At 35.7% G+C, this 27229-nt stretch overlaps 2 protein-coding genes and 1 long non-coding RNA gene across 3 annotated transcripts; 2 read left to right on the top strand and 1 right to left on the bottom strand.

The window, feature by feature from the left end:
• Positions 1 to 2571: 2571 nt before the first annotated feature.
• Positions 2572 to 6662, bottom strand: LOC137387571 (uncharacterized). Its single transcript, XM_068074033.1, has 5 exons — positions 6554 to 6662; positions 4583 to 4688; positions 4168 to 4256; positions 3317 to 3559; positions 2572 to 3011 (listed from the first exon to the last, which is right to left on the bottom strand). The coding sequence occupies exons 1-5, from the start codon at positions 6656 to 6658 to the stop codon at positions 2988 to 2990; spliced, it is 567 nt and encodes a 188-aa protein (XP_067930134.1). The 5' UTR covers positions 6659 to 6662; the 3' UTR covers positions 2572 to 2987.
• A 29-nt stretch (positions 6663 to 6691) lies between these two features.
• On the top strand, positions 6692 to 7973 carry LOC137387570 (uncharacterized). Its single transcript, XM_068074032.1, has 3 exons — positions 6692 to 6819; positions 7202 to 7291; positions 7409 to 7973. The coding sequence occupies exons 1-3, from the start codon at positions 6693 to 6695 to the stop codon at positions 7708 to 7710; spliced, it is 519 nt and encodes a 172-aa protein (XP_067930133.1). The 5' UTR covers position 6692; the 3' UTR covers positions 7711 to 7973.
• Positions 7974 to 12164: 4191 nt separating this feature from the next.
• Positions 12165 to 14487, top strand: LOC137388757 (uncharacterized). The gene is made up of 3 exons (XR_010978020.1): positions 12165 to 12298; positions 13293 to 13368; positions 14023 to 14487. It is a non-coding gene; the product is annotated as an uncharacterized lncRNA (long non-coding RNA).
• Positions 14488 to 27229: the final 12742 nt, after the last annotated feature.

Below are 27229 nucleotides of genomic sequence, written 5' to 3'. Positions count from 1 at the left end.
CAGCTCAATGCCAAGAACCAAATCATGGCAATAAATACCTACGCACTGCCAGTAATAAGATATCCAGCAGGCATAATAAAGTGGAATGAGGAAGCCATCAAAGAAACAGATATAGCAACTCGTAAACTGCTGACCATGCATGGAGCACTCCACCCAAAATCTGATACTACTAGATTGTATCTTGATAGGAAAGATGGCGGTAGGGGACTCAAAAGTGTACAAAAGACAGTGAAAGAGGAGGAGCAAAGCATCAAAGCATATGCAGCCTCCATGGCCATCTCAGATAAGTTGCTAGCTGAATTTCAATCGGCTGCTCTTCCAACGGACCTACGCCCTGATGATGAGGAAATTGACTGGCACACGAAACCTCTTCATGGTGCTTACCACCAACAAATATCTAAGGTTGGCGATCTTCACCAGACATATATGTGGCTGAACAAAGGAAACCTAACGGCCAATACAGAGTCGCTAATCATGGCAGCCCAGGGGCAAGTGCTCCCAACAAGGCAACTCCAAACGAAAATCTATCATACTAGAGACGATCCTAGATGCAGACTGTGCAAAGATGCACCTGAGACCATCCAACACATCATCAGTGGATGCAGGCAGCTAGCAGGGAACGCATACACTGAGCGGCATAATCATGTTGCAGGTATTGTGTATAGAAGTCTATGTGATGAGTATGGCCTTAATAAACCACAACACTGGTGGGAAGCTCCTGGTAAGGTAAATGAAAATGACCGCGCTAAGATCCTCTGGGACTTCTACATCCAAACTGACAAGCATGTCCTAGCAAACCAACCAGATATAGTGGTGGTAGACAAGGAGAACAAAAGGGCTACTATAATAGATATAGCAGTACCCAATGACTACAATATAGCCAGCAAAGAAAAAGAAAAGGTAGAGAAATATCTCCCTCTTGGAGAAGAAATTGAAAAATGCTGGAATGTAAGAACAACTGTAATCCCAGTAGTCATTGGGGCACTGGGCGCAATAACACCGGTGCATAAAATGTGGCTTGCCCAAATACCAACAACAATCAACTCAGGTGAGTTGCAGAAAAGTGCGCTATTGGGAACAGCTAAGACCTTGAGGCGAGTGCTCAAACTCCCAGGTCTCTGGTAGGAGACCCGAGTTAGAGCAGAATTTACCACCCATACGGGGTATCCGGGGTGAGGAAACAATTTTTTTTTTATATATATATATATACATGTATATATATATATATATATATTTATATATATATATATATATATATATATAAGTATATACCAATCAATTGTGCTAATAGTAATTTTCTATGTTTTATGACAGAAAAAGCAACAAGAGCAGACACAAGTCAATCATTACTATAACAAACATCATTTCTGCCTGTGACTCTGAAGCCAGGGTTAAAAGTTGGAAACAAATTATTTCATATTGGATTCAAACTGGTGGCATACAGCTTAAGAGTCTACCACTTTAACATAAATACTAATAAGCTGTCTTCTTAAAGGGTCAACTAATTGTGAGTATAATTATTCTCTACACTTTATCGGCACACATGACCATCTCTCAAGGTACAGCAGACTGCCAGGGTACTGTTACTAATAATAATAATCAGAATAATAACTTTAAAGTATGGAAGCCACAGCCTGAAGAAATAGACAAAAACCAGAGTGGTTGGAATAATACATATTTCAGATGAGCTGATAACAAGGATGAGGCTCGTTATAGAATGACGATAGAATGTAAAGAATGATAGAATGTAGAGAAAAACAAAAAGGTGCTAGGCTAGATAATGAATGCTGAAACCGATGAATGAACAATAACAAATGAAAACGAGTGATTAGGCAGTACCAGACACACGGAAGCGGATGAATAGAAGAAGCCTTAAGAAAGAAGCAGAGTCTGATAATAGCAGTGCAAGACTAAGCACTGCAAACTAATTACAGGAAAGCGAGGACTGAGAAGAGATTAATGCTAAACGCAGATTGTGTAAGACGAAGGACGAAACAGCCATATTGCAAGCGAGTGCTCAAAGATTACACAAACAGAATACAAACGTCGATGTGATAAAGTGGCCGCAGAAAGTTACTGGATTATCTGTAAGAAGCTTATTCTACCACACACAAAAAATGGTATGACTACACTGTAAAAAAAATCTATGCAGTATTCAATCACCTCAGATGGTCATTTTTCAATGCACCTGAAAAACTACACACTCGAAAATTATGCAATGTCCATGCGCTATTCATTCAATAAAAACACACTTCTATTCATCGTTTTATGCGATGTGCAACTAAAAATTAACGCACTGCTGATGGTCATTTTTCAAGGCAATTTCTATTCACACTGTGCATTAATCATAAAACCAAAATATGTACGCACTTAGCGTTTAAAAATTGCAGTTTTTAAACATTGACTGAGTTTTCTATACGAAGACGATTTTCACACGCTGAGTGCATTTAGCATTGCAACCTGGTTTTACACGCTTGGCGCATTATATTTTAGGGTCAAATTTGAACGCAGCAAGTGTTTACAAGTTTAATCACTTTACAAACAGCTCTGCGTTTTTTTCAGCCAAGGATATTTTTAAACAGCGAGTATATATAATTTATTATTAACATTTAATAAAAGCACTAAATAACTCGAAAAACACACACAGCATTTAATAAAAGCACTAAATAACTCGAAAAACACACACACCATTTAATAAAAGCACTAAATAACTCGAAAAACACACAGCATCTGTTTGATCAAGATCGATTTAGAATAATAATTAAAAAAAACTATCTACAATAATATAAAAGAGAGCACGATTCCATAAAATCCATTGAGTAAGCCCAAACCCCAAATCACGTAAATAATTCGCTCTAAAAGTGGTGTCACTTTGGCATACTGGATTGGAAAGGTTACTATTTCGTGTGAATTGTGTTCTATGAATTTTGTTGTTATGTTTTAGACTTATAGCGTTCCAGGCTTTGCCGGCACTTGCTTTTCTTCGCCTACTCATCGTCGGCTCGGCTTTCCTGCAAAAGAGAAAAAAAATGTTTCTATGATTTATGATAATTCCAACATGAAAAATAAACGTTAAAAATAAGACTAGGAAGACGGCAAAAAGCTCGACCAATGAGTTTAGGATATGAGTGTTCTCGGAAATTTTAGTTTCAATGATTTTACAACTGGTTGAAATCGTTTTTTGCGCCAAAAGTTACATTTTGGAGTTCTCTTCTCATGAATTATATGATAAATTGCTACCATAGAAATTCATTCGAATCCTACTTAGTTTTTCGACAGATATAAAACTAGCATAGCTGAGTCATTAGGTACTCACCCGCTTCATTTTTTCCATAAATTTGTCGACAGACAAATACTTGCTTCCCTTTCTCACGGTGCTGGAGCCCAAGAAGGTAAACTCCAGCAGCTGGCCAAACTTCTTGGCGTCGCCAAACTCGATGTCCCCAATGTAAAATACTGCCAGAAGTTTTAGCAGGACGAGAGGGTCCTCACTAACGCTTAACTTTTCCCCATCCACACAGAGTTTCCCAAATTTGAGGTGGGGAAGAGAATGGCTTACCTAAAACAGTAAAAAGTAAGTCAGATTGGAGCCGAAACCAGTCCAGCCAATTTATGACGTCAACAACATGCCTATAGAAACATCCTAATAACCTCTAACACGCTGAGTTGGAGTTGCGAACCCATAGCCGGGCTAATGTATGACGTCAACAACATTCCTATAGAAACATCCTAATAACCTCTAACACGCTGAGTTGGAGTTGCGAACCCATAGACGGGCTAATGTATGACGTTAACAACATTCCTATAGAAACATCCTAATAACCTCTAACACGCTAAGTTGGAGTTGCGAACCAATAGACGGGCTAATGTATGACGTTAACAACATTCCTATAGAAACATCCTAATAACCTCTAACACGCTAAGTTGGAGTTGCGAACCAATAGACGGGCTAATGTATGACGTTAACAACATTCCTATAGAAACATCCTAATAACCTCTAACACGCTGAGTTGGAGTTGCGAACCAATAGTCAGCCTAATTTATGACGTTAACAACATTCCTGTATAAACATCCTAATAACCTCTAACACGCTAAGTTGGAGTTGCGAACCAATAGTCAGCCTAATGTATGACGTTAATAAGTTACCGAACTAAGAAATCCACTCACTTTGTGTTCGGGTGTTTCGGCCAGCATCTTTTTGTCTCCAAGGCGCTTTCCAATCACGATCACCAGTTTCTCAAATCCAGAATCATTCGCTGCAAACAAAGTATTTTTGTTATATTTAAACTTTTTTTGACTACACACTACCAGGTAAGACCTCCAACAATAGAGACTAGTTCTTGTTTAAGCTGCTGCACATGTAAAGCATTGGAATGGAAAATAGGGTGAGACAAACTCCGTAGATTACTATTATCGTGAGGTAAAAAGCCAGTAATACTGACTAAAATCATGGGCACCCGACTCCGACTTTATCATTTTGGCGGTTGATATTATTTTGATAATTGAGCCGTTGCTAGCGCATAAAGTAACATATTGTTCTGCAAAGAAAGTACGTAAATTTGAAGATAATAAATACACTTACGATTAGTCTCTTTTGGACATGCAGCCATGAACAAATCCTCTGCTCGCTTTCCCAACGCGTCCAAATCCAAGTCCCGATTCAGAAGGAGCTCAAGCTCAGGTATAAGCTAACAAGCAATAAAAAAATAAGCAACTTCAAAATATCGACGCTAATTTGAAAGAAGAAGACATTTTAGCAAGCGAGAAATAAAGTACAAACATTTATCTTCAATATTCTTCCTGTAGCAAATCTATAGAATTCAAGAAATATCGACATTCAGTCGACTTGCCCGTAAATAAAAACTAGTTATGACCCTCAATGAACCACTTTACTGCTCTTACATGAAGTAATTCTAAGCCCTCAACGATATAGACCTTTAACAAACTTAATACGAGTTGACAATATTATTTATATAATCAAAAAACTTTGGTGGTGAATTTTTAAAAGCTGTGGTCAGATAGATGTCCAGTCAGAAACACATATCTGACCTGACCACAACGCCGAAATTTTTTTAGAAATTCAATTATGCTGAAGCCTACTTAGATAGTAATAATTACAATGTAAAAACCTAAACGCATAGGGTCAGATGAATGAAATCGAAGCTAGAAATGTGAGTTGTCTTATATGTGTAGTTTAAACGATGGATAACTAGCAGGCATGTGATTTCCAAAATTCATTTTAGCTTGCTGACGGAAGTCGTTGACAAAGTACTTTGAGCAAAAGCCCGAGGCAGCATTTCAATCATAAAATTATGAAATAAATGTGTTTATATACTGAAGTGGATAGATAAAAATACCACCTAAGGTATACTTAAATGGTGAAGGCAATGAATAGCGTACAGTAAGCGAGCGTTCGGAGCTAATACAAAATAGCTTAAAATAAACTTTTTAGCTTATGAATCACATCCCTGACTGTGATTTGCCATAATTTGCCTGTATAATGCTAGAGGTGCAGGATTATCTCTTTGCCGGAAAACACGGCAAGGCTGTCGTGTTTTCCGGCTAACCCTCTCCCTATTCCACCTTAGATTAAACACTGTCCTACCAGCAGGAATATGTTACAAGCCCAAACTACAATTTTATAGAAAACACATACTAACAATAATGGTTTATGCACATGGGCAAGTTGGAGTGGAATACATAATAGTAAAACAATACCTTACTCTTTCTTGAAATTTATTCCTTTGATTTTGGGCCCAAACATATTTATTTTTAAAAAATAGCCAACAAATCTAGACTTCATAACTTTTTGCTCATAAATTTTCAGAAATTGCTTATTACTAAGAAAACAGGCTAGGAATTCTGACTTAGAGAAGGTATGCCATACATTTTCAGTGAAAACATAGTTCAAAGTCTATGCCAAAGACATATTTGGGAGTAGAGTGCTGAAGATTTTTTAGAAGACCATAAAGTTATCCTCTGATTATGGAGAAGAAAACTCCTAATAGATAGGCAGTAAGTCTGCTCAGTGGTAGGATTACGTTCAATGCTGCGCCAGAATAGTGCTAAATAAAAACTTGGCAATCGTTTAATCCAGTGGCCAGATAGGACAGGCAACTGCCGAAATTGACCATAATCCGGCAAGTCATCCATCGTTTAAACTATAAATTACTGTGCACATATTATAAATTCCCTCCATAGAGAGAAACTAACTGGAATTTTCCCCTTGCAATGAATTTCAGTTCAACTCGGTCTCCAATAATATATAACATTTAAAGTTTCAGTTAATCCCAAGACTAAGACATTATTCTTTGAGAAACTATAAAGAGTGACGAGTCTAGTCAAGTTTATTTAAAATTGTGCTTTGGAAGTAGGTAGCCATCTTCAGCTCATGCAAATTGGTATTCGGTGCAGGTTGTATTGCAAAGACTTCGCTTGTAGCTTTTTAATATCAATCCACTAAAACACTACGTGAGACCTGGGCTCAAAATAGGATACTGGGAGAATGGGCAAAATTTTGAAAGTTCATGTTATTTTGGAGAGTAATACTTACAAAAGCCTCCTGTCCATAAATTGGCCACTCAACAACCATGCCACTCCAACCATCTTTCATGTTCTTAAAAGCCTCTTTCCTAATAGACAATGATGGACGAAGCATCTCCTTTACCTCACTCTTCTTCAAATCATTACGCATGAGAAACTTTAAGAATGTGCCGCTAAGTCTAAGTAACAGACACCAACTCGAGTTTTGCCATGATTGGGCAGATGCCAATGTGCATGGCGTATTGCATCACAACAATGCCAAAACCAAGGGCGCACGTAAGTATTGCAGTGGCTGATATCTCAATAGTGTTCGAGTAACGGAGTTGGTGCGTGCATGGAAATATGTTAGTTTACTGAACATTTCTAGAAATTGGGGTACTCTTTTGAGGTATTGTCTGAAGACTTTGGAGTCATTTTGTTATCAGAGTACTCCTCTATCGGAGTACTGGCTTTTCGGTCACCATGTGCAGTAGTCATAGGCTTTCCTGATAGTTCTCATGCATCGAGTTTTGAAATCGCTGCTTTACAGTAACGTGTTCTGAGGAATCATCCACTTGGTTTTTGTCACCTGAGACAGATAGCTGTTGTTAAATGCTATGGCTAATTTCTGCTCTAACTTATCGAACAGGCTTTGAGTAAGATAATTTTTTCTTGATAGGCACCGCTGAAGACAGTCCTGAACCACCTGAGCACATCCAGGAGAGTTTGGGAGATTGCACACAATGCTGCAACACCATCACAATATCTGGTAAGTAATGGGATACGCTGTAAGTAAGCTCTATTGAACTGTTATTGTTATTCAATCACTTATTTATAAACAAATCTTCAAAACACAAAGATTATTCTACACTGTCTTGCTTTGTAGGTTTTAGATATAGCATTGGGGACGCCTTTCGTCTAGCTAGCGATACCTATGGAGTAATTCTGCAAATAGTGGCTAACAATGACTATATTACAGCCTTTCTACTAGAAGAATATAAAGCAGAATGGTTTGAAGCTCGGCTCTTCGCTCACAAATTGCAATGTACCGGAAATTTTGTTTGGCGGCTGGTATCTAGTCTACCCCACCACCATCCATTATATGTATATAAACTGCCGCCATTTCAACCCGCTTGTTATATTCAGCCAAGGTATTTTTCTGATCCTGAATTTGTTGATACCGTATGATCCGGTTTTGAGCGCCCCTTTTCCTGTAGAGACGGATAATACTTTGAGCTGTGGTAAATTGTCTTGTTGAATGCTTTTAAGTTTTTATACATTTTGATTAGTGTTATAAAAATCTTTTGTAATTAATTTCCGTCGATTCTGGTAGGGAGGCCTACTGTTTTAAAGCCAGATGTCGTAGCTTTATATTTTTATTTTACCTAGTGGGCATGAGAGTATTGTCTAGGTTTTGGTTCAGCTTGAAATATATTATATTGACCTTGTCATTCACTTTACTTCCCAGAGATTTTCATGTTTCTATGTTGAAAGGTTCAGTTCAACGTACGGAAAACTTGTATGCCTACCCCATTCTGATACTTATTGTCAAAGAAAGACGCTCTCACCATGCTTGAGGAAACATGTTGAAGCGAAAAATACTGACCACAAAAGATCTAACAAAAGACCAGCTCAAACACTACATATTTTCAGACCCTGTTTTAACAATCTTGAGGCATCTTTAAAAGTAACTATCTAGGGTACATGATTGGGCAGTGCAAGTAGGCTGAATGTAGTGTGTGCACCTCATAACAGGACAGGGTATTTGAATTTCTAACAATGAACACAATAAGTTCCAAAATTCCCATTGTGGGAGAACAAAGGAACCCTCTTTGTTTAGTAGGCAAGGCAAGGGCAAGGCATATTTCTCCCTTAGGTCTTAGCCAATGTTGCCTAATGCCCTCTAAAATACATTTTGCCCTTTACTTTTCAGCTTGCTATTGAGTTCACAAAACTTTTGGCGCTCTTTTTTTCTAAACATCCTGAATCAAATTCGGTACACTTACTCTGCTGTAGCGGGCCGCAGTTGTTTTATATTAGCAGAGGATTGAAGATTTTAAGAAAGGTTCTTTAAATTGGGCTGTGGTGTGGCTAAAATTTGCATGGTCATTTCGTAGATAATGGGTAAGACCCCTTTCTGTGGGATACCCATGTCACAAGTATTTATGCCGACTTAGTGAACATTCTGGCCCATTGTGAAATCACACACTCTCACTTCACAACCAAGCGATTCGAAATGAGTCATTTTTATTTTTCTCCCCCCCCCACCCACCCCTTCTGTGCAACTTATTGTATTCACTGTCAACAAATCAAGTTTGCTTCATACTATAGCCTATCCTACTAACACCCTAGCTGTGTGACTTTTCCATCATCCGTACTGCTGTGCTAATAACAACCCATCATATAGAGTAGTCGATTACGACCTGATGGTTGATTCACAGCACAGCCTGCTTTAGATTCCTATTTTCATGGGCGACTTCTTGTCCATATTTGAATGATACTTTTTGTATTATGACCCATGGCCTAAAAGGTATCTAAGAAATAGCCGATGGTCTAGCTATATTGCGATTGTGTCAAAGCTATGTAGAAAATGTCCGCAATGGAAAATGTCAGCAGCGGCTGCTGTGAGTGAAGGAAATTCTATGACCAAGATTGAACTGTTTTGGTTTAACATAATTTTATGGTCTTTTATATATACCTTTAGAAAGGGTTATGACTGAGTGGTTAATAGTTTAATCAGCAGGGTTAGGCATGAGGCAATACACAGCAATACACAGCAACATCAATACCCCGAGATATTTTCAAAGGAGATAAACTCGGCATAGGTGCATTCCCTGGCCCTGATTTGTAATCAGTTATTTGTGTTGTTCCTTTTTGTTGCTATTAGATCTTTCACAAAACATTTTACGACAAAGAGATCTGGATCATACAGTGATGTTTTCTATCTATTTTTATTGATATACATGTACAGTTCATTATTTTGCTGAAAAATTCTTGTAAAAATTGTAATTTGAGCTTTTTTGTACGCGTGTCGAAGTGGATTTTCCCACAGTGTTGGACGTGTACCCCTCCGCCTCGCAGTGTTTCCCCAAAAAAGTAAATCTGTTTCTAACACTGGTTATAATTATATTTATCACTGATGTATTCCAATCTTGATTATTTAAATTTAAGTCGTTTTTGGATGACATTCATCAACTACTATTTGGTTGAAAATATCTTTTCCAGCAAAGCAATGCCTTACAGACTAGCGGCTTTTTAGCTAACTCAAAATCCTATTCAATATGTTTCCCAGTCATTGTTAGCCTGGGTAGGCTCTTCAACAGAAGAGCCTACCCAGGCTAAGTCATTGTAGTTTAACTTTAAGTGACATAAACTGTTGGCACTTGGTGGTAGTGGCATTCCATTATCAACCACCCACCCAATGGAATGCCACTACAGCCAACTGCCAACAGTTTATGTCACTTAAACTACAGCCATTGGAGAGTTTATAATTTCTCTCAACTGTTATTATTATATCTATTGTTAACCTAGCTAGGCCATAAACAAATTATTAGTTGGTTAATACAGGCTAAGTGTTTTGTGGACCATTTATTCAGCAAAACCGTGCCGAAATACTTTCCATGTCTCTCGCCTTTAAGAAAGCTTCGTCAATAACTCCAACCTTGGCTTCAAATAAAGTTATGTCTCAGAAGTTCTCGAATACCCGACAACGCGAATAACTCATAAATAACTCACTTTAAATGTGGTGCCAGGTTAGCCATAATGATAATCCTATTACTCACTCTAAATTTTGTTGCCACTCAATATGGCTAGTATAATAGAAGAGATGGAGGTATAGAGCTCTACCTTAGCTTAGGACAATTAAAATAATCCTTTGAATGAAGACTTATGAATAGGATTTTTAATTGAATAAAATAACTTTGAAAGTTGTGACATCAGTTGTGCATGCCAATGCTGCACCGTTTTGTTTGAGAGGCTAACCCAGCACCTTGAAGTTCGAGCAAAGGTTTAAATTTCACAGGTTACACAAAAACTAAGTAGCCTATTTATGCTTTACTTGAATTTTATTTTTAATAGGTCTGATTACGCATGTAATTATAGTCAATTTACCAATTGGTAGACACATTTTACTGATAACCACAAATGGCTCTCCGAAAGCTCAAAGTCTAATAGACCTACTCCAGTCTCAGTGCTTTTATGAAGGCTACCGTGAAAAATACAAAAATATTTCCCAATAATCAAGTGGGGCATTATGTAAACAGCTTTTTGCTATTAATAATTGTTTCGACAAAATATTACTTTAGAATTTTCCTCAAAGTGGATGGTGAGGAATGAAAAGCGAAAAATGAAATTTGTCGCACCCATCACTTTGCTCGTTTCCTCAACGAATCTCCGTAGACTCATCAAGGAAGCTGCTCTACAATCTTGCATCGAAGAGAATATGAGGCTCATTATGAGGCGGGATTAAACCACTAATTAATAGTCCTATAATCATGCATCTAATTCTAAATTATGCCAATTGGTAATCCACATAGCAGCTTTTTTATATTACGGGAAAAGTGTTGGGAGCAGTTTTAATGATTATAATCTATCCCAACTTTGGTTACTCAGTTTTGGACTTTGGTTGGCGCCATAGCTGCCAAGTCTCCCTTTTTGAGAAGGATATTTCTGATATTTTGGGTAAATTTTCCTCTCCACACGCGATTAGCTATTTTTTTATTCAATAATATTAACAGAGTGTCATACACTATCAGAAAGAGGGCATGAGAGAAGTCCTTAGACACACATTCAAAGTTTTACAGGGTGTAGGGTATGAACCTCAGTCGTTTAAATCCAAAAAAGCTAAAAACCTCACTTTTTCAAATCACGGTTACTTGGCACCTATGGTTGGCGCTCATTCCTATTTTGTTGACAATATCTTTACTGACACTGTAAGGTCATTCATTCAATGTGCGTTTCCCACAGTTTCCCAGCCATTTGTGAGTTTATGATTTCCCTCAACTGTTATTATATCTATTGTTACCCTAGCTTGGCCATAAAAGGATTATGAGTTGGTTAATATAAGCCTTGGTGGGATCTATGAGTTGAAATCTCCTCAGACCACTGTTATTCAGCAAAACGGCACCAAACCATTTCATTATATAAAATCCATTAAGAAAGCTTCGTTCATAAAGCCAACCTTGGCGTCAAATAAAGTTAAATCTCAGAAGTTCTCGAATACCCGACGACGCGAATAACTCACTTTGAAAGTGGTTGATTGTCAAAGAAGCATTAAAATTTTCATCGGTAAAAGCCAGTTTGATGTCAGAAGGAGTGTTCTTTAAACATCGTCATTCCAAAGAGAAAATTAAAAATCAGACTTGGCGACCATTAAAACCCTCCACTTTTGGCTAATCGTGTCTCACTAAAATTTATTTTATTATACCAAAACACCTTATTTTTTCTTTTTATTTAATGGCCTTCAATAATCTCTGCAACTGCTGTATATAACCGAAATTCAAATAACATTTTTCTAAAAAGTAATACTCCAAAATCCAAATATTAAGTAATTTTAAAAATCTAATCTGAACTGCTTTCCCCTGCGGCTGTAATAAAGGCTAAATAATCTTGAGACATCAAAAATACAGGTTTTATAACTTTTTCAGTGAACCATCAGAGAGCAAATTTATGATCAATGGGCAAATAACACCTGTCTATGACATCGTAAGCCTACAGAGTTTTACAAGAACCCTAAAGAGTCAATGGAGCCGAAGAGCGAAAGGGTCTATTTGTAACGGTATGACTTGTCCCTTCTTAACAAACGTATTAGCTTGTTTTACACCAATAGTCAGGGCCAGTAAGATTATAGGTGTCTGTACTATTGAATAAGCAACACAGTGTAGGCTAGGAGGTATGATGGATCCAAAAAACTTTGACAAACCTTTTGTGTTAGCCTACACGCCCGTTGCAGTTAACCGGTTATTCTTCATGGGATAGCAATTCTGTTATTAATTATTTATATTATAAACCATATTATATCCCTCTAAACAGAGTTACCTAGCTATTTTTGGAGCAAGCAGTTAGGAGTACCTCCTAAATTTACCACTCGATATTTTTGTCCAGGCTAATTAATTCCAAATGACTTGCATTACCAACAGTGTTGCAGTTTGGGTAGGTAAGCCGACAGCTGATTGCCATTGAGAATATGGGAATGTTGCGGTGCTGACAGTATCAGAAAAAATATCGCATGCCAACATCAGAGATATAAGGCTACAATATGTAATGTGTTTTCACCAGACTGACTTGCCACCGTCAGTTTTGGCTCCATTTGGATCTTACAAGCTAGAAAGTAATGTGGTTGTGCTGACAACTCCTTGATACTTTCAGTATTATACAAATTTCTATGCAGGTTGATTTCACTAAGGATAAAGCTATATACCATTGCGTCTCTTAGTTTGTGAACAGCACCGCTTTATTATTATAATTTTATGATTTTTATAATTTAAATATTTTGTTGAGAAAGCTATGCAATAAATTTAGCCTTAGTGGCAAAAAGCTGTCAACATCCAATCCAACGCCAAACTGCACAAATATAATAACCCTCTCTAAGATGCTCTGCGACAACCGTTTAGAATTATTTGCTGTTTCCAAACGAATAATGACTAAAAATTTTCTATCTTTCTGAAGAACATGAAAAAACACAGTGTTCACTTGAAGTTCCGATGAGATTAACCCTGTACTATATGTATACTAGTTAAAGCCACATTGTATGAGACGTGATATTTTTTCAGATTTCGCCAGGAAATGTGTGGCAGATAAGCTAAGTGGAGGATCAAGGATACCAACAGAAAACCTGTGATGCCGACAGTAAGCGCTTAGATAATCCTATTTTTTTTAACTCAAGAACATAGATTTATTATCTTTAGGCCTACATTGATATTTTTATGTAACTGAAACGACTTGAGCTTCTAACTGTGGTTTGGGAAGACATAGCTTTATTTTAGCTTTATATTAGGATTTGACTTTGAGGCTTATCAATCGTTATTGTAATATCATAGTACTCAATGACGCTCACGATTCAATGAGAGTTGCATGAAAACTCTGAGCTATCTTTACTCACATCAAATATATATTTTTAAATTAAAAAAAAACATTTCCACAGCAGTCAATGTTCTTCAATCCAATCATGAGCATGGGTCATTATTGTTGGTAATTCTTATACATTTACTTTGCTAGTGATAAATGCAATAAATGGCATACCGGTATGAATTTTCATGACATATTTTAAAATTAAAAATAACAATATCTTTGGTTAGGCAGACCACTCCCATTGCAATATCCTAGTTGTGATTAAAAACTTTAAAAAAAACTTAATTTTTATTAGATATTCTTGTATCTTACCCCTTTTTACAAGGGTAGATAATATTGAACCTCCAATTCTGTGCAAGGAGGCCGCATTTTCGTTGCCCGTAAATATATCAATTGACGCCAGTTATGGAAATTTTGTTCATGATATGACAGGTCACCGCTTGGATTCCCAACCCCGTGTGTTCGGATCAGCATGGTAATCATAACAAGGAAATAGAGATATACCAGAAGTTATCTTGGCATGTCGGTAGCGGTAGCAGGGCAGTATTTATAATATAATATCTACATCTACTCTGCACTTTGAATTAACCCACTTTATAGAATGTATCCGGCAGTTTGATGGTTAATAAGACTTGTGTGGTGAAAGTGTAGCATAGGCTAAATAAGTCAATTAAATCAACATATTATTTGTATTTTCAGACAGTAGACGCGTTCTCGGTTGTGTCAAGTTGATGTCAGAAATAGACTACAAGAAGAACTCCTCATACGCCAAAAAAATTTCACTCTCAGGTGAGCACAACTATAAAACTTAGTTCTGTAGATGGCAAACCTTTGGAGCAAGCCATCCTTTTTGCAGAATACGTAGGTCCACTAATGATCGCCACTAATCGAGAGATAATTGCACTTTCACATTAGTTCTACTAGTAGATAGGCTCAAAAATCTTAGGACATCTTAATGCAGAGCAGTATGCCTGTTGTTCACATTGTTTCAAAAGAATTGAAGCGGGTTTACGATGCTTCAAAGAAAAAAAGATACATGGGCTGGTGAAGTCACAATGGTCCTGGTCTGCACTGCACTGCCGACTTGTCGATTATCACAATTGCATATTTTCCGAGCCATTGTCGATAAAATGAAAAATGAGATTTTAATTGTGAAATTAAGTTAAAATGAACGATCCACACTAGCTAAATTAGTAGCAATAGCGAGAGAGGACAATTCCACCAATTATCAATAGCTGCACTCTATGTTAGTGGTGTGAAATTTCCAACTCTAAAATGCTATAACACTTATTACCAGCTGGTTTACTGTTTTGCGGTCTATTGAAAACTATGAGTATGTAATTTTCTTGCAATTCACATTATTGAATAGAAGAAGATAATTTTTTGCGAGAAAGTTGAAGTTAGGGTAAAATGCACTATTCTCTGCGAAGTGGGAATAGTTTGGGTATACGCAGGGTGTTAATGGTAATAATAATATACTAACAGATGGTGATGGGCAAGCTAAGCTGCTTGGGAGTTGGCCAACTTTGTTTGCAGTGGCCAATGATATTAAACATGCTGTCGCTAAACTAGTATCAAAAGCGAGAGAGGACAATTCCGCCAAAGCAGGAGAACAATATTTTTGTTCAATTATCAATAGTTGCATACTATATTTAGGTTGCAGAAAATTTGCGGCTCTAAAATAATAATAGCAGTGACAATTTATAATTACCAACTGTTTAACGTAGCAGACATAAAACACTTGTGAGGGGCGTGTGAGTCGGGGCATTTATTTATAGTAGTTCGCTCACAGCTCACATCTTTGAATTAAATAAAAGTTTTTCAAGAATGGTGGAGCTATGGTGAAAATACCAAATTGATTTTCATAGTGAAGAAGTATACACAGGGTAATGGTAGTAATACTAGTAGGTGGTGATAACAGAGCTCACCTGCCAAAGGGTTAACAACTCCCGATGGAGGAAGTTAAACTCGAAAGGCGAGAGGGGGCAACTCCCCCAAAACATTACATGATCGGTTTTATTATTCAACCAATCGGTTCGCTTTATGAGTTAGGGAAATGAAAAACTTTGTCGCCTTAAAAAACTAATAATAGTTGGAGGAATTACTAACCCGTTTTATTAACTTCCAATTCAATTGGAATATTCCAATTATGTCTACCGCTCTCCACATCCCTATCAACCGTATCACTTTTCTGTAGAAATTGTCAAGTCTTATTTTGTAAAGTTGAATATACCTTGGTTTTTTTTTTGGGAAATAGTTAATTTTCTTTTGCGGAAAAAATTTCAAGGGTTTGGTTTGTCGCAAACGGAATCACATATGCAGAGTTCACCTCAAATATTGGTGTTGTTTTCCATGTCTCAAACTACTCCATGTTGGATGTAATTCAGCTGGAAATGTTGCCTGCCCTTGACCATCTCGCAAAATGACCAACTCTTAAAGCCATTGAGATTATACACACGAGATATAATCACTTACTATAATAACACAGACCTGTAGATCAGAGGATGGCCATATTAAAAGTTTAACCACTTGGTGTCTGCTTGTCAAGGTCTTCCTTTGACATGTTGAAAACCGGTAATTATGAAAACAAAGTTTGGTAATCCTTTAGATGTAGACCTATGCTCATCAGATATTACCAGCAAACAGCAATTGAAAAAAGGTAGGATTCCGCAATAGAATTGTCCCCACTCGAAATGGTCACGTGACCATTTCAAATTGGGACAACTCCAATTCAGATAAAGTGATTAGGGCCTGAGCTAGTGCAGACCTAATGAATTGATCGCATTGTAAATTAAGATGAGCTATTACATTGACAGGTCAGAATTTGAACATCTGGTAATCTGTTGAGGTTTAGTGTAAATAATACATTCAGCTCATAGGCTTTCAAAACAAACGACGCTGACTACCTTGATATATACTTAAACTAGTCAATGCATTAATATTCTCAACTATACACGCCTATTGAGTTCAAGTACAAAATCACACAACCATTGCATAAATGTGGAAATTTAATGCGCTGACTGTTTACTGTATCTTATTTATTTGTCAACTATTAAGCATGTAGTGAGTTTTTTTTGTAAACAATTCAACCAGTGCATAAATTTTTGCTAATAATGCAATGGCTGTGTTGCAAGTTTAATGCAGCTGACGCATTACTGTTCAAAATTTTAATCGCTTATCAAGTTTTTATTTAGTTAACACAAGCAGTGCATAAATGCCTGAAGCCTACACCCTCACCGCATAAAAATTATAAACAGTTAATGCATAATTATCAATGCTCTCTATGCACTCATTGTGTTTATCTTAATTTAATTCACTCGGCGCTGTTAAGCGGATCACAAACGCATCATACGCATTAGCTTTATATACAAAGTGCAATGTTTAAGCATTAAGCGCATTGTAATATACTGATAGGTAATGGCAAAATACACACTGAATGCGATTTCATTGCATTGCCTGAGAATTTAATTCAATATTTAGTTCATCACAGTGCGTTTTAAAGAAGGGGATATTTTAACAAAGTGCATTGTTTTTCGGACTGCAGAAAAATATTCATCCAATGCCTAATATTATGCATTATTCAAGCAGTCACTGCACTGAATCACTCACTTTTCACACGCACTAAGTCTGACAGTTTTTACAGTGTATAGGGTACAGCCAGTGTCTGAGAATAAAAAAGTGGCGCTGTTATGGGATTTCAACACATTAAAACTGATAAGATAGTAGAAGCCAGGAGACCAGGTTTAGTACTAATCAATGAAAAAACAACAGAGTGTTGGATTATTTATAAAGCAATCCCATGAGATGCCAGAGAAAAAAGAAAAATATATAAGTAGGAGATGTACAAAGGGCTGAGATTTGAGCTTCAAAGGTTGTGGAATGTCTAAACAAAAGTGATACCTGTAGCGGCTGGAGTGATTGGGACATTATCCAGCTAGCTTATTTTATATTTCACTGAGGTCAGTGCTGAACGGTTTTTTAAAACAATTAAGAAAACAGTGCTACTAGGAACTTGCCAGTTTCTAAGGAAGACTCTTCAGTAAAAAAGCCTCATTGAATGGATAACAGTAAGGCTTTAAGCTAAGGCCTCAGCTCACTTACTACTAGCCACGTGGTTGTGAAGAGCGCTTTTAAAATAATATTGTTAATATTACAAAAAGCTATGTTTTTTCTACATGTCTGAAGCCAGATATAGAGATTAAGATGAAAACATTGCATGGGAACCGAACTTAACTATTTTGCTTAGCAGCTGGGCACACTAGCAACTGCCTAAATCAACCACCTTACAGCTATGTGTAATAATGTTCCAAATTCAACATGCTAGACTGACAGGGTACTAGTTTCTATGTAAAAAGAGTCATGGTCCTCCGTCTGTTCCAAGGCATGGTTGAAGGCTTAACAAAAGATTGCATAACAGGGGAATCCAACCTACAGCATGCAACCTGACTCCATAGAATGCCACCACCTGCGCCGACCATTCATTTTCAGCTGGCGTAAAATTTTGCGCATACACTTACTCTCCATGCTTTATTGACAACCTCCTAGTGTAGGCTATACTGATATATATATATATATATATATTTATACACAGTTTGGAAAAATGCCATTTGTTGGTAATTTTCTCATGACACCTTACATCTCCATAACATCACAATGACTGACAATTAGTTGTAAAAGTAGGTGTCACACCACTTTCATAGCAATATTGTTTACCAAAGGTAAAGGGTGAAATGGTTAGTTATTCTCAGGAAAATATCTGTGTTGATCAAAAAATAAAACTAGCAAATGAATGTGCTGTTTGTTTAGTTGGTGTCGCATGCATGCAAGTTTTAATACGATTTCCCGTAATAGGTTAAAACTGAAAAGTTTCAAAGAAAAAACGTTTCTTGGCAAACAAAATTGCTGCTTTGATACATTTGCTGAGATATGGGTTTTAGAACTTAGCCATTTCATGAAACATCACTGTCAGAGACTACAAAAGAAAAATCACAAGGATAATGGCAGCTGAGAAGATTAGCTCTTTACACTGACCTACAACAATCTCAGCAATCTTGTTTGATGGTAGAAACCAAGCAAGGAGACACAAACAAATGTTTGTATGAAATATTTAAAAGAACGCCACGATTGATCACTGTAGCGTTACGAACTCGCATACATTTACAAGTAGAACTGCTTGGGATTTGTATTGGATAGTATTCTATTGTTTTCTGCCCATTCTTCACTAATGTAAGGCTGAACTCATGAACTGCCTTAACAAGCATCCAGGCACCTTGTTTGCAGCGATTACATACACGCAGGATAAGACAACCCGTGCTTAGACGCCACTGATGATGGAAAGTCAAAGCCGTCATGATATTTCTTCAAACAGTAAGTAAGATGCTTGTGACATCTTAGCCTCACTTTTTATACATCCCTAATTTGCTTTGATATCTTAAAGGTCTCCTTTCCTGTTAAATGTAAAAAGATTTTTTCAAAAAGTATAGATATTTTTATCATTTGAAATTTTGTTTGTCATTTTAGGTGATCTGACAGACAGGATGTCATAAGATTAAAATCAACAAAACTTGATTGCAGTTACAACGCTCACAGAAAATGTGCCCAGACCACGCAAAAATGACATCAATAGTCGCACGTATTGTTTATAAAAATAAACATACAGTTTCATTAGCAATGGGTACTCACATTTTCACACAGTGTTTAGAGAAAAACAATTGAAAAAGTTCTAATCAAGCTATCTTTAAATAATTTGAAACATCTATATCAATGTATTTGGTGATATATTTGAATATGCGTTTAAACAATCATAAATAAATGCAAAATAAAAAGTAATTCAATAGAGATGCATACCACTGCAATTTGGCTGCAATAACTGATGGCATCACGGCAGAGAACAACAGGAAGTATAACTATTGACATAATTTTTGGAGAAATCTTCTTCTTATAGCGTTATAATTGCTGTCAAATAATGACGATTTTAATTTTGAGACATCCCAGCAGCCAAATTACCTAAAACCACCAACAAATTTTCAACGGATAAAAAATATTTACACTTTTTGATAAGGTCTTTTAAAATTTGACTTGATGGACCTTTTAGAAAGATTTCCTTTAAAAACTTAATAAAAAGTTTTTGCCAAATAATGACATTAATATTAGGTGTGTGTCCTTCTCAATAAATAGTAGGTAAGACTCCTAAATTTTTAGATAATATCAACATTTTCATCTATACATGAAATCGCTTTGATAAATATGATTAACTCGTGTCATACATAAAACTCTGCTATAGCGAATTAAATCCTGCAAAAAGCGGTTGTTTTTAACGTCTGTGAAATTTTCTGGTCAACTGTATCATAACTGTTTTGTGTCACACATGCGAGAGCACATCACAGATTACTCAATATATATAAAAAAGAATCATCGGTAGCTCATTTGTTTTTTCAGAATGTGATGCAATATTGCAACACAAGTATGCTGTCTTTCTGTTGGCATGATTTTTGCTGTCAGAGCCTTAGTAAAATATATAGCTGAGTTCTGACAATCGAAAAAATGACAAGGTACATGAATTTGACATACTTTAATAATAGCCATAGCTTTGCTATAAGCAAAGCTCTAAAAAATTAATTACATTCCAAATCTTTAAGGTTTTCAAAGCTTTGAGTTCAGAAAGAAATTTTCTAGTTTGCCGAGCAAACTGCGCAACTAAGCTACTTTGGTTTCAAGATCGTTTATAATAACAAAAAACATCAGCTGTAGCACTACTAATTTAAACATTGTTTATAAACTAGCTAAATTCCTATACTTGCCTAGGCATTCTCATAGCGCCAAACTCAGAATTAAGTCATACCAAAGAGTATGGACTTTGTTAACATTTTTAACAGCAGAATTTACACTTGCAATAAAATGTTGATCAATTGCAACATGTTATTAACTTTCAGCATTTATTTTTTAATAAAATGTAGCAAATATTTTGCTATCAAACCGTACCTTTAGAGATAACACTAGACAATTCAGGCCACGCTCTTGAAAATTAAATTCGGCAAGACAATTGTAATGCAATCAGAGTGTTGATTTGTTTGGATAGTTCAGAGTTGTGATGTGTTAAAACTGCACTGTGTGATTGCGGTTCAATATGCAGTAGCTTTGCGGTGCATTACAACTTTATAAGGCACGATAGACATTTTCTGCTACTGCAACATTACTCCTACTGCAAATTTCATACTGTGAATTCCTGCATATTTACTTACATGATGCATTGCCTGAAATTTAGCAATCCGCATCATGTAAATGTGTTGGGATTGTCAATTGATTTTTGAATGAATTTTCATGAAAATGTGCTGTGCATGTATGTACAGTCCACCGTAATGCAAAGATTTCTTTTAGCACTACGTAATTCACACCAGCAATACTTCCACTGCATCTAGCACTGCACACTTTTCTGTGGGTAATACTGTCACTGCATTAATACTAGTTACTATGCATTAGAAAATACTTGTACTGCATATACTCGTATAGTGCATACTGTCGGTAGTAAAAGTTTGTAATGCCAATACCATGACAGCTTCATGGCTGTGACGCGCTTACTAGTACCACTTCACCGCTATTGCAACTATATACATGTAGGTATCCAGATAAACAATTACTGCAACTGCAATAGATTTTATATCTGAGCACTAGTGAATACTTATAAATGAGTAGTTATGTTTTTCTCGTAATGGTCACAACGCTGTCCATGGTTTTATGCCGTCTGTCCTTCCAGTTTTTGTAAATTTGTGCTCCTTTGTATGATTTGTTAGCAAATGTTATTTAAAAATAGAAACACTCATGCAAAATATTGTAATAGTTGAGCAAAGCTAAGCGATCGGATTCAAATAAAAAATGCTTTGTGATCTTTCCTTTAAACCTTGACAAGATATTGACAACTGGTATAAATTTTATTTCACTGGCAGGTAAAGGCAGGTGGCAGGTGTCGGTAAAGGCAAGTGAGGCTGTATAAGGAAATAAAAGAAAAACTATAATAGTTACTCGGAACTCAACAGTATTGAATAGCAAACTTTTTGTGAGCTAAGGATGCTATAGACACAAAAAGAATATCATGTTTATGTCGGGTTTGTTAATATTTTGTGGCGTGTAGCAATGAGGTCGGGGTTGGATATGCAGGGTAGTCTGTTAAAGTGTTTTAGACAACAGAGATTCTAAAAAGCTAAATGTTCATCGAGCCCAAGAGCCTCTAATTATGAGTCATGATTATCCATGTCAAAGATATTCAATCCTACACAAAGCTCTTGTAATTTTTTTAGCTTCTCCATATCTTCATTTGATAAATGTGAAATTTTTTTTATTAAACTGAGCACCAAGCAGATTTACTGAATGACTTTTTTCATATTCGCATGGCTTATCATGATTGGCTTACGATTTACAGATTTTAGCTAGATAAAAGGAGTAGGGTGGGATTTCCAGTGTTATGAGTCATTGAGGTAACGTCATATGACCGCTCTGCAGAACTTGTGGCTAAATGAAGGTGGTTGCTTTCATTTGAAAAATTATATAGATCCGGATGCTTCAGTAGATGTGGTAATGCTGACACCATTTTTTACCACATTTTATGCTGTTGCATCAATGGTTATAGCAAATTGGTATTTGCTAGACTTTAATTAACTGTTTAACTGTTCACAACTAGGAAGGTGTGGATCTTTACTGATGAGTGTGTGCTAATTTATTTCACTATTTCACTGACACAACACCAATGTTACCGTGAAGTTAAAATTACATAGCAAAAAATCCCAATAATGTAAAATAACACATGTGAAACTCATCAAACAACGTTTAATACAAGCCAAAATGAAGGCGAGCAGATGCATTTAAAATATAAAGAGACATATGCGCTAAAAACGTCTCTAATTAATGAGTAATTAATTAATTAGCCTATCATATCTGCACTTAAAGGAGAATGTAAGAGAACCCGAGGAACATTTTCTGTCTATTAATAACTCACCAATTTTATTGTCCTTTGTTAATTAAAACATTGTTGTCTTCGGATCTAAAGCACCACTAGAGTTGTTTCGGCGTGTTGTGTGTTTGGCCAACTGTGCTAGTAGTTTGGCAGTGGAATCGGACTGTCTTCGGCTGCCGGCCCTGTGTCTCGACACAATTTTTCTTCCTGTAATTATCCTCCACCCAAATTTGGCATTATGATTTTTGAATCTCAATGAGCAACACGCAGCTGATGATTATTAGAAAATTTTCTGATGAGAACATTTTGACATTTATTCGGTTAATTGGTTTTGTTGAACTACTTAAATTAGCTCTGTGAATGTTTTTTAAAGACCGCAAAAGGATTGTTCCGATCAATTCCCATCTTTTGCAAAGTTGTTATTTTTTGTATTGCAGTTGAAGAACTTGTTGTAAATTTTTTTTTTCAATTGTAGATCTCATGGTTTCGGTGTTGATTCAATGCAACACCAATGAGTCATCTCAAAATCAGTGACTCAATTTCACCTTTAGACACTCGCAAGCTACGAACCTCGCGTAAACCGCAATAGGGAAGAAACAATTGACTGCCTGCATCAAACCAATAGAGAACATGTCAACAGTCCACATCTACATTATTTTCTTTGCTTTACAAAAGCATTATATTTGTTCTCACAATTTCTTCTATATACTTCTTTTATATACTTGACAGTATATAAAAGTAAGATATTTTATTTTTAACGTCTGAATTAAATAAAAGTTTGTAAGTAAAGTTAAAAATGTGCATTTCTAAGCTCCTATGACCATCGATTTAAGGCTATACAAGCTAGTTTGCAAAAATGTGCATATTTGCATAATTTTGCTGTACAATAGACCCTTGCCTTATAATTTTAATTTTTTCAAGTGGTTGGCATCGTAAGGCAAAAGTTTTGTAAAGTGGTTTATAGAAACCCATAAAAAATATCTACCGCAAACACCCTAAGGTAAAAATCATCAAAATTTTATAGATTCACTGTACATATTAAAGATTATTATGAAAACAATAGGTTAACCTTAGTAACTATATAGTTACCCACAATAACTTTAGTCTATTCAGTGGTTATGATTTGCAAATGTAACGTTACAATGTACAATGTGCAAAACCCTAGAGCGTTCACAGTGCTTTTTTGATTGCAGTTTCCACTATGTGAGTGCTGCAGAGAGTTCCTTCCTTCAAGGCAGACATATAGCACAAATATTTAATTTATCTTAAATGAATTTAGCTTACTAAATACACACCTGAAGCTGAGTTTTGTTGGACTATTTTTAACTACATGTATTTTACTAAACTTGAATTTTATCATTGCTAAAACTTTTATATCATATTTGTTTCTTACAATAAATAACTAATAACAAATAACGCCAAACCGATCGAGATCGAGCATCGTATCCCTTTTATTTGTTGTTAGAGAAATTTTGACAAATAAAATATCAGCGTATTTGTTACTCCGACGTAATCAGCACATCAACTGCCAAATTTGAATCTGAAGAGAAATTTTTGTTTATATCGTATTGTGAAAACTATTTCGTATGGAGAGGGCAAAAATCATTGTGTTCTACATTGTAGAGTGAAAGAAAACTGTATAACAGAGCTATCGTAACCCAAGAGCCTAGTGTATAATTTTATAAGTTTGTAAAAGTTAGGTGTTTAACTATAGCCATTACATTTAAGGGAAAACATATTTTATATACCAAAATCTGATATATTCTAATAAAAATTGTACTGCTTTGTTCAACATATAAATGTTATGGTAATAATGCTACCATTACCAGTCACAATAGCTTTTGAGTTATTACAACAAACCAATTTGTATCAACACTTCATGCTAAACTCTTTCTTGCTCAAATTTTGGAGTTGTCTGCCATGTAATATTATATTTTGTCTACCAGTCTTTAATAGCAATGAAAAGTGTGGACTTATGAATCCTGTCCATCATTTGTTTTAGCTAAATTTATAATCATAGCATCAAAAAACAATTAAATTTTTCTCTCTTCAACAGGGGCAAGAGTTTTTTTAACCCATATCTTGTCATTTTATGACACATTGGATGATAGAGTGATAATTTATTGAAAAATCATAAACTAATGGTATGGCTCTTTCTTGGAACATCTAGTTTGGTTATAGACCGGCTGTCAAAATGCAGCTACATTTACATGTAAACTACACATCAATTATGTAAAATGTATTTTTGGATTGCAGTTTGATTAATATTAAAGATTGGAAAAACTTTTGTATTGCAGAAACTTTTATAAATTATTCGTATATTCAATAGGATTTTCATATGCAACAAAAGATGATGTAAGTGTTATAACGAGTAAATTTTTGACGATGCTGTTTTAGTGTGGATTGAATTGCTTAACTCTTGAGCTACCACAATCCACGTAGTACGGCTTGGCAAAGCGTTTTCATATGGACAAGAGCTGCATGATGCGACTTTAGCAGGTTTTTACAAATTGTTTTTGATCAGTGAGTAGTTAATTATTTACCCTATTATATCTATACTTGAATAAAAGGAAACACTTTTTCGCCTTCGTTGAACCAACAAAAATGATGTTTAAAACCTGAGCATGGTTTTGTTTTGCAAAAAACTTTTATTTTTTATGGCAGTTTATTCTTATCAATGAAAAGTCGTGTCAGAAGCATTACAGCCACGAGTTTGGACTAATTTTAGATTTATGGACCTTAGGTAATCATCATTAAACAATAATACTAATGAGAGTAAATATTTGTATCAGTAATAATAATTCGTAATCTGTAATAAAATTGATAAATCATCTGACACGGACATGATCACAGTCTTTTCAAAATGACCGAAAAGTGTTTCCTATCATTCTGCAACGTATTTGTGATATTTTTCATAGCACCAGCTAACGTAATACTTTTTACTGATTAACTTGCTATAAAATGTCTTTGATAAACTATGTGGTTCAAAATTTATGACAATTTATATGCATTCTTATCAAATATTGGGTTTTACCGAGCACTTATGTTGCGGTAAAAAAATCAATTTGGTTGTGAAAGAGTTAAAGCTATCAGCAAGTAGACCATGTAGTTACCGCACTGTTTAAAACAAATAAGACTTAGGACAGGCTTAGGACAGGAGCAGAAACTTGCAGTTACTAACCATAGTGACCAGCTCTGAACTTCACATTGCAATAATATATAAAGCTAAGTCTAAGTGAGGTCAGAGAACTAGCAATAAATTTCATGAATTAGTGGTTGTGTGTAAAAAACCACTTCAACATTTAAAATCCAATTTGCTCATAAAGATTATATGAATATTTTTTAAGATTGCTTAACCAACCCTTTCTTTAGCCTACAGTTTACACCATTTGCAAATATAAAAGCTTGAGGTGATGTTTTTGTAATGCAAAATAAAAATTGGATGGCTCTAATAGATTGACACCGATAGTGTAAGTACTCCCTGTGAATAAGAGTCAGGCTAGATTATTAAAAGTACTTCAGCTTTATTTTTTACTCAACAATCATTGAGCTTGCAACAGATTAGCTGTAAACGTAGTTTAAGGTGTAGGCTGGAAAAGGGTCTTTTCAAAAATTCTCTATTTCTATTTTGTTATTACTCATTGTAGGCTGTTGCCATAAAATGTCTTTCAATCACCTTGGTGCTAGCCAAATTATGTAAAGAATTGGCGATTTAAAGTTCCAAAAGCTTACATACACGTTTGGAAGGTTTCCAGTCAGAGGAGAGCTGATACATGCACTTAGTAGAGGTAAATCATAGAGTTAATACATTGAAATATTGAGTGGAGTAAAATGAGCCTTCGTGAAAACCAAGACTTCCTTAAAAATATTTTACAAATATTGAGATAAAAAATCAGTGCTAAACCTAAAAATTCAAGAATGTGGTTTGTAGCAAATATATTGGATAGTCTGACCCAAGCTATAACTTTTTTAATTTTGAGTGACGTTACCTCGATTACTAGATTGGCTCAAATTTTTTTACCGATTTCAATCTGCTCGTGAGAAAAATACTTTTTGGGTCAAAATCAAGTTTTGCCTGTCATAGCTATTTTTTGCAGTAATCCTTCAATTTTCGTGATTAATGGGTACCAGAGTCCTTTGCGATAAAAAAAGGCAATTTTTCCAACTGTATATGAGCCAAAATTTAAAGCCAAAACACTTCAACTGTTTTCTAAGCATAATATATTTGTTTCCTAAAGTAAATTGAAGTTCTTTTGATTGACTGTTATGTCATATTTCAACTTCAATCCCAGTATTTTAATTCAGAGAATGGACTTACGTAGTATAGGCATAGTTTGAACTTTATCTGGTTGAAATATTTGTACAGTAGACGCTCCTACAACATATACCTCCTATAACGCAAACTCTACATAACATAAAGAATTTATGTAAAACTTTTGTTTTGTGCAACATAAAGAATTCTCTATAAAACAAAGTGTCAAGTCGGTGCAACTTCTCACATTCTAATTCAATAACGAGTATCTCCTAATCAGCCTTACAAAACATCGCTTACACTCTTGCTAAACTTGAGTGAGAAAACGCCACATAGGGTTTACTATTATACATTTAATTACTAATACCCCTGCCTTTAGAGATTGCCAGCTGTGACGAAAGACATGAAAAATAACTATCTGCTCAAAAATTCAGGAATGC

The sequence above is a fragment of the Watersipora subatra genome, chromosome 2 (assembly GCF_963576615.1).
Source record: "Watersipora subatra chromosome 2, tzWatSuba1.1, whole genome shotgun sequence".
NCBI classification, from domain to species: Eukaryota; Metazoa; Bryozoa; class Gymnolaemata; order Cheilostomatida; family Watersiporidae; genus Watersipora; species Watersipora subatra.
Note: the sequence above shows the minus strand (reverse complement) of the source record. Positions and strands in the feature narration are given on the sequence as shown.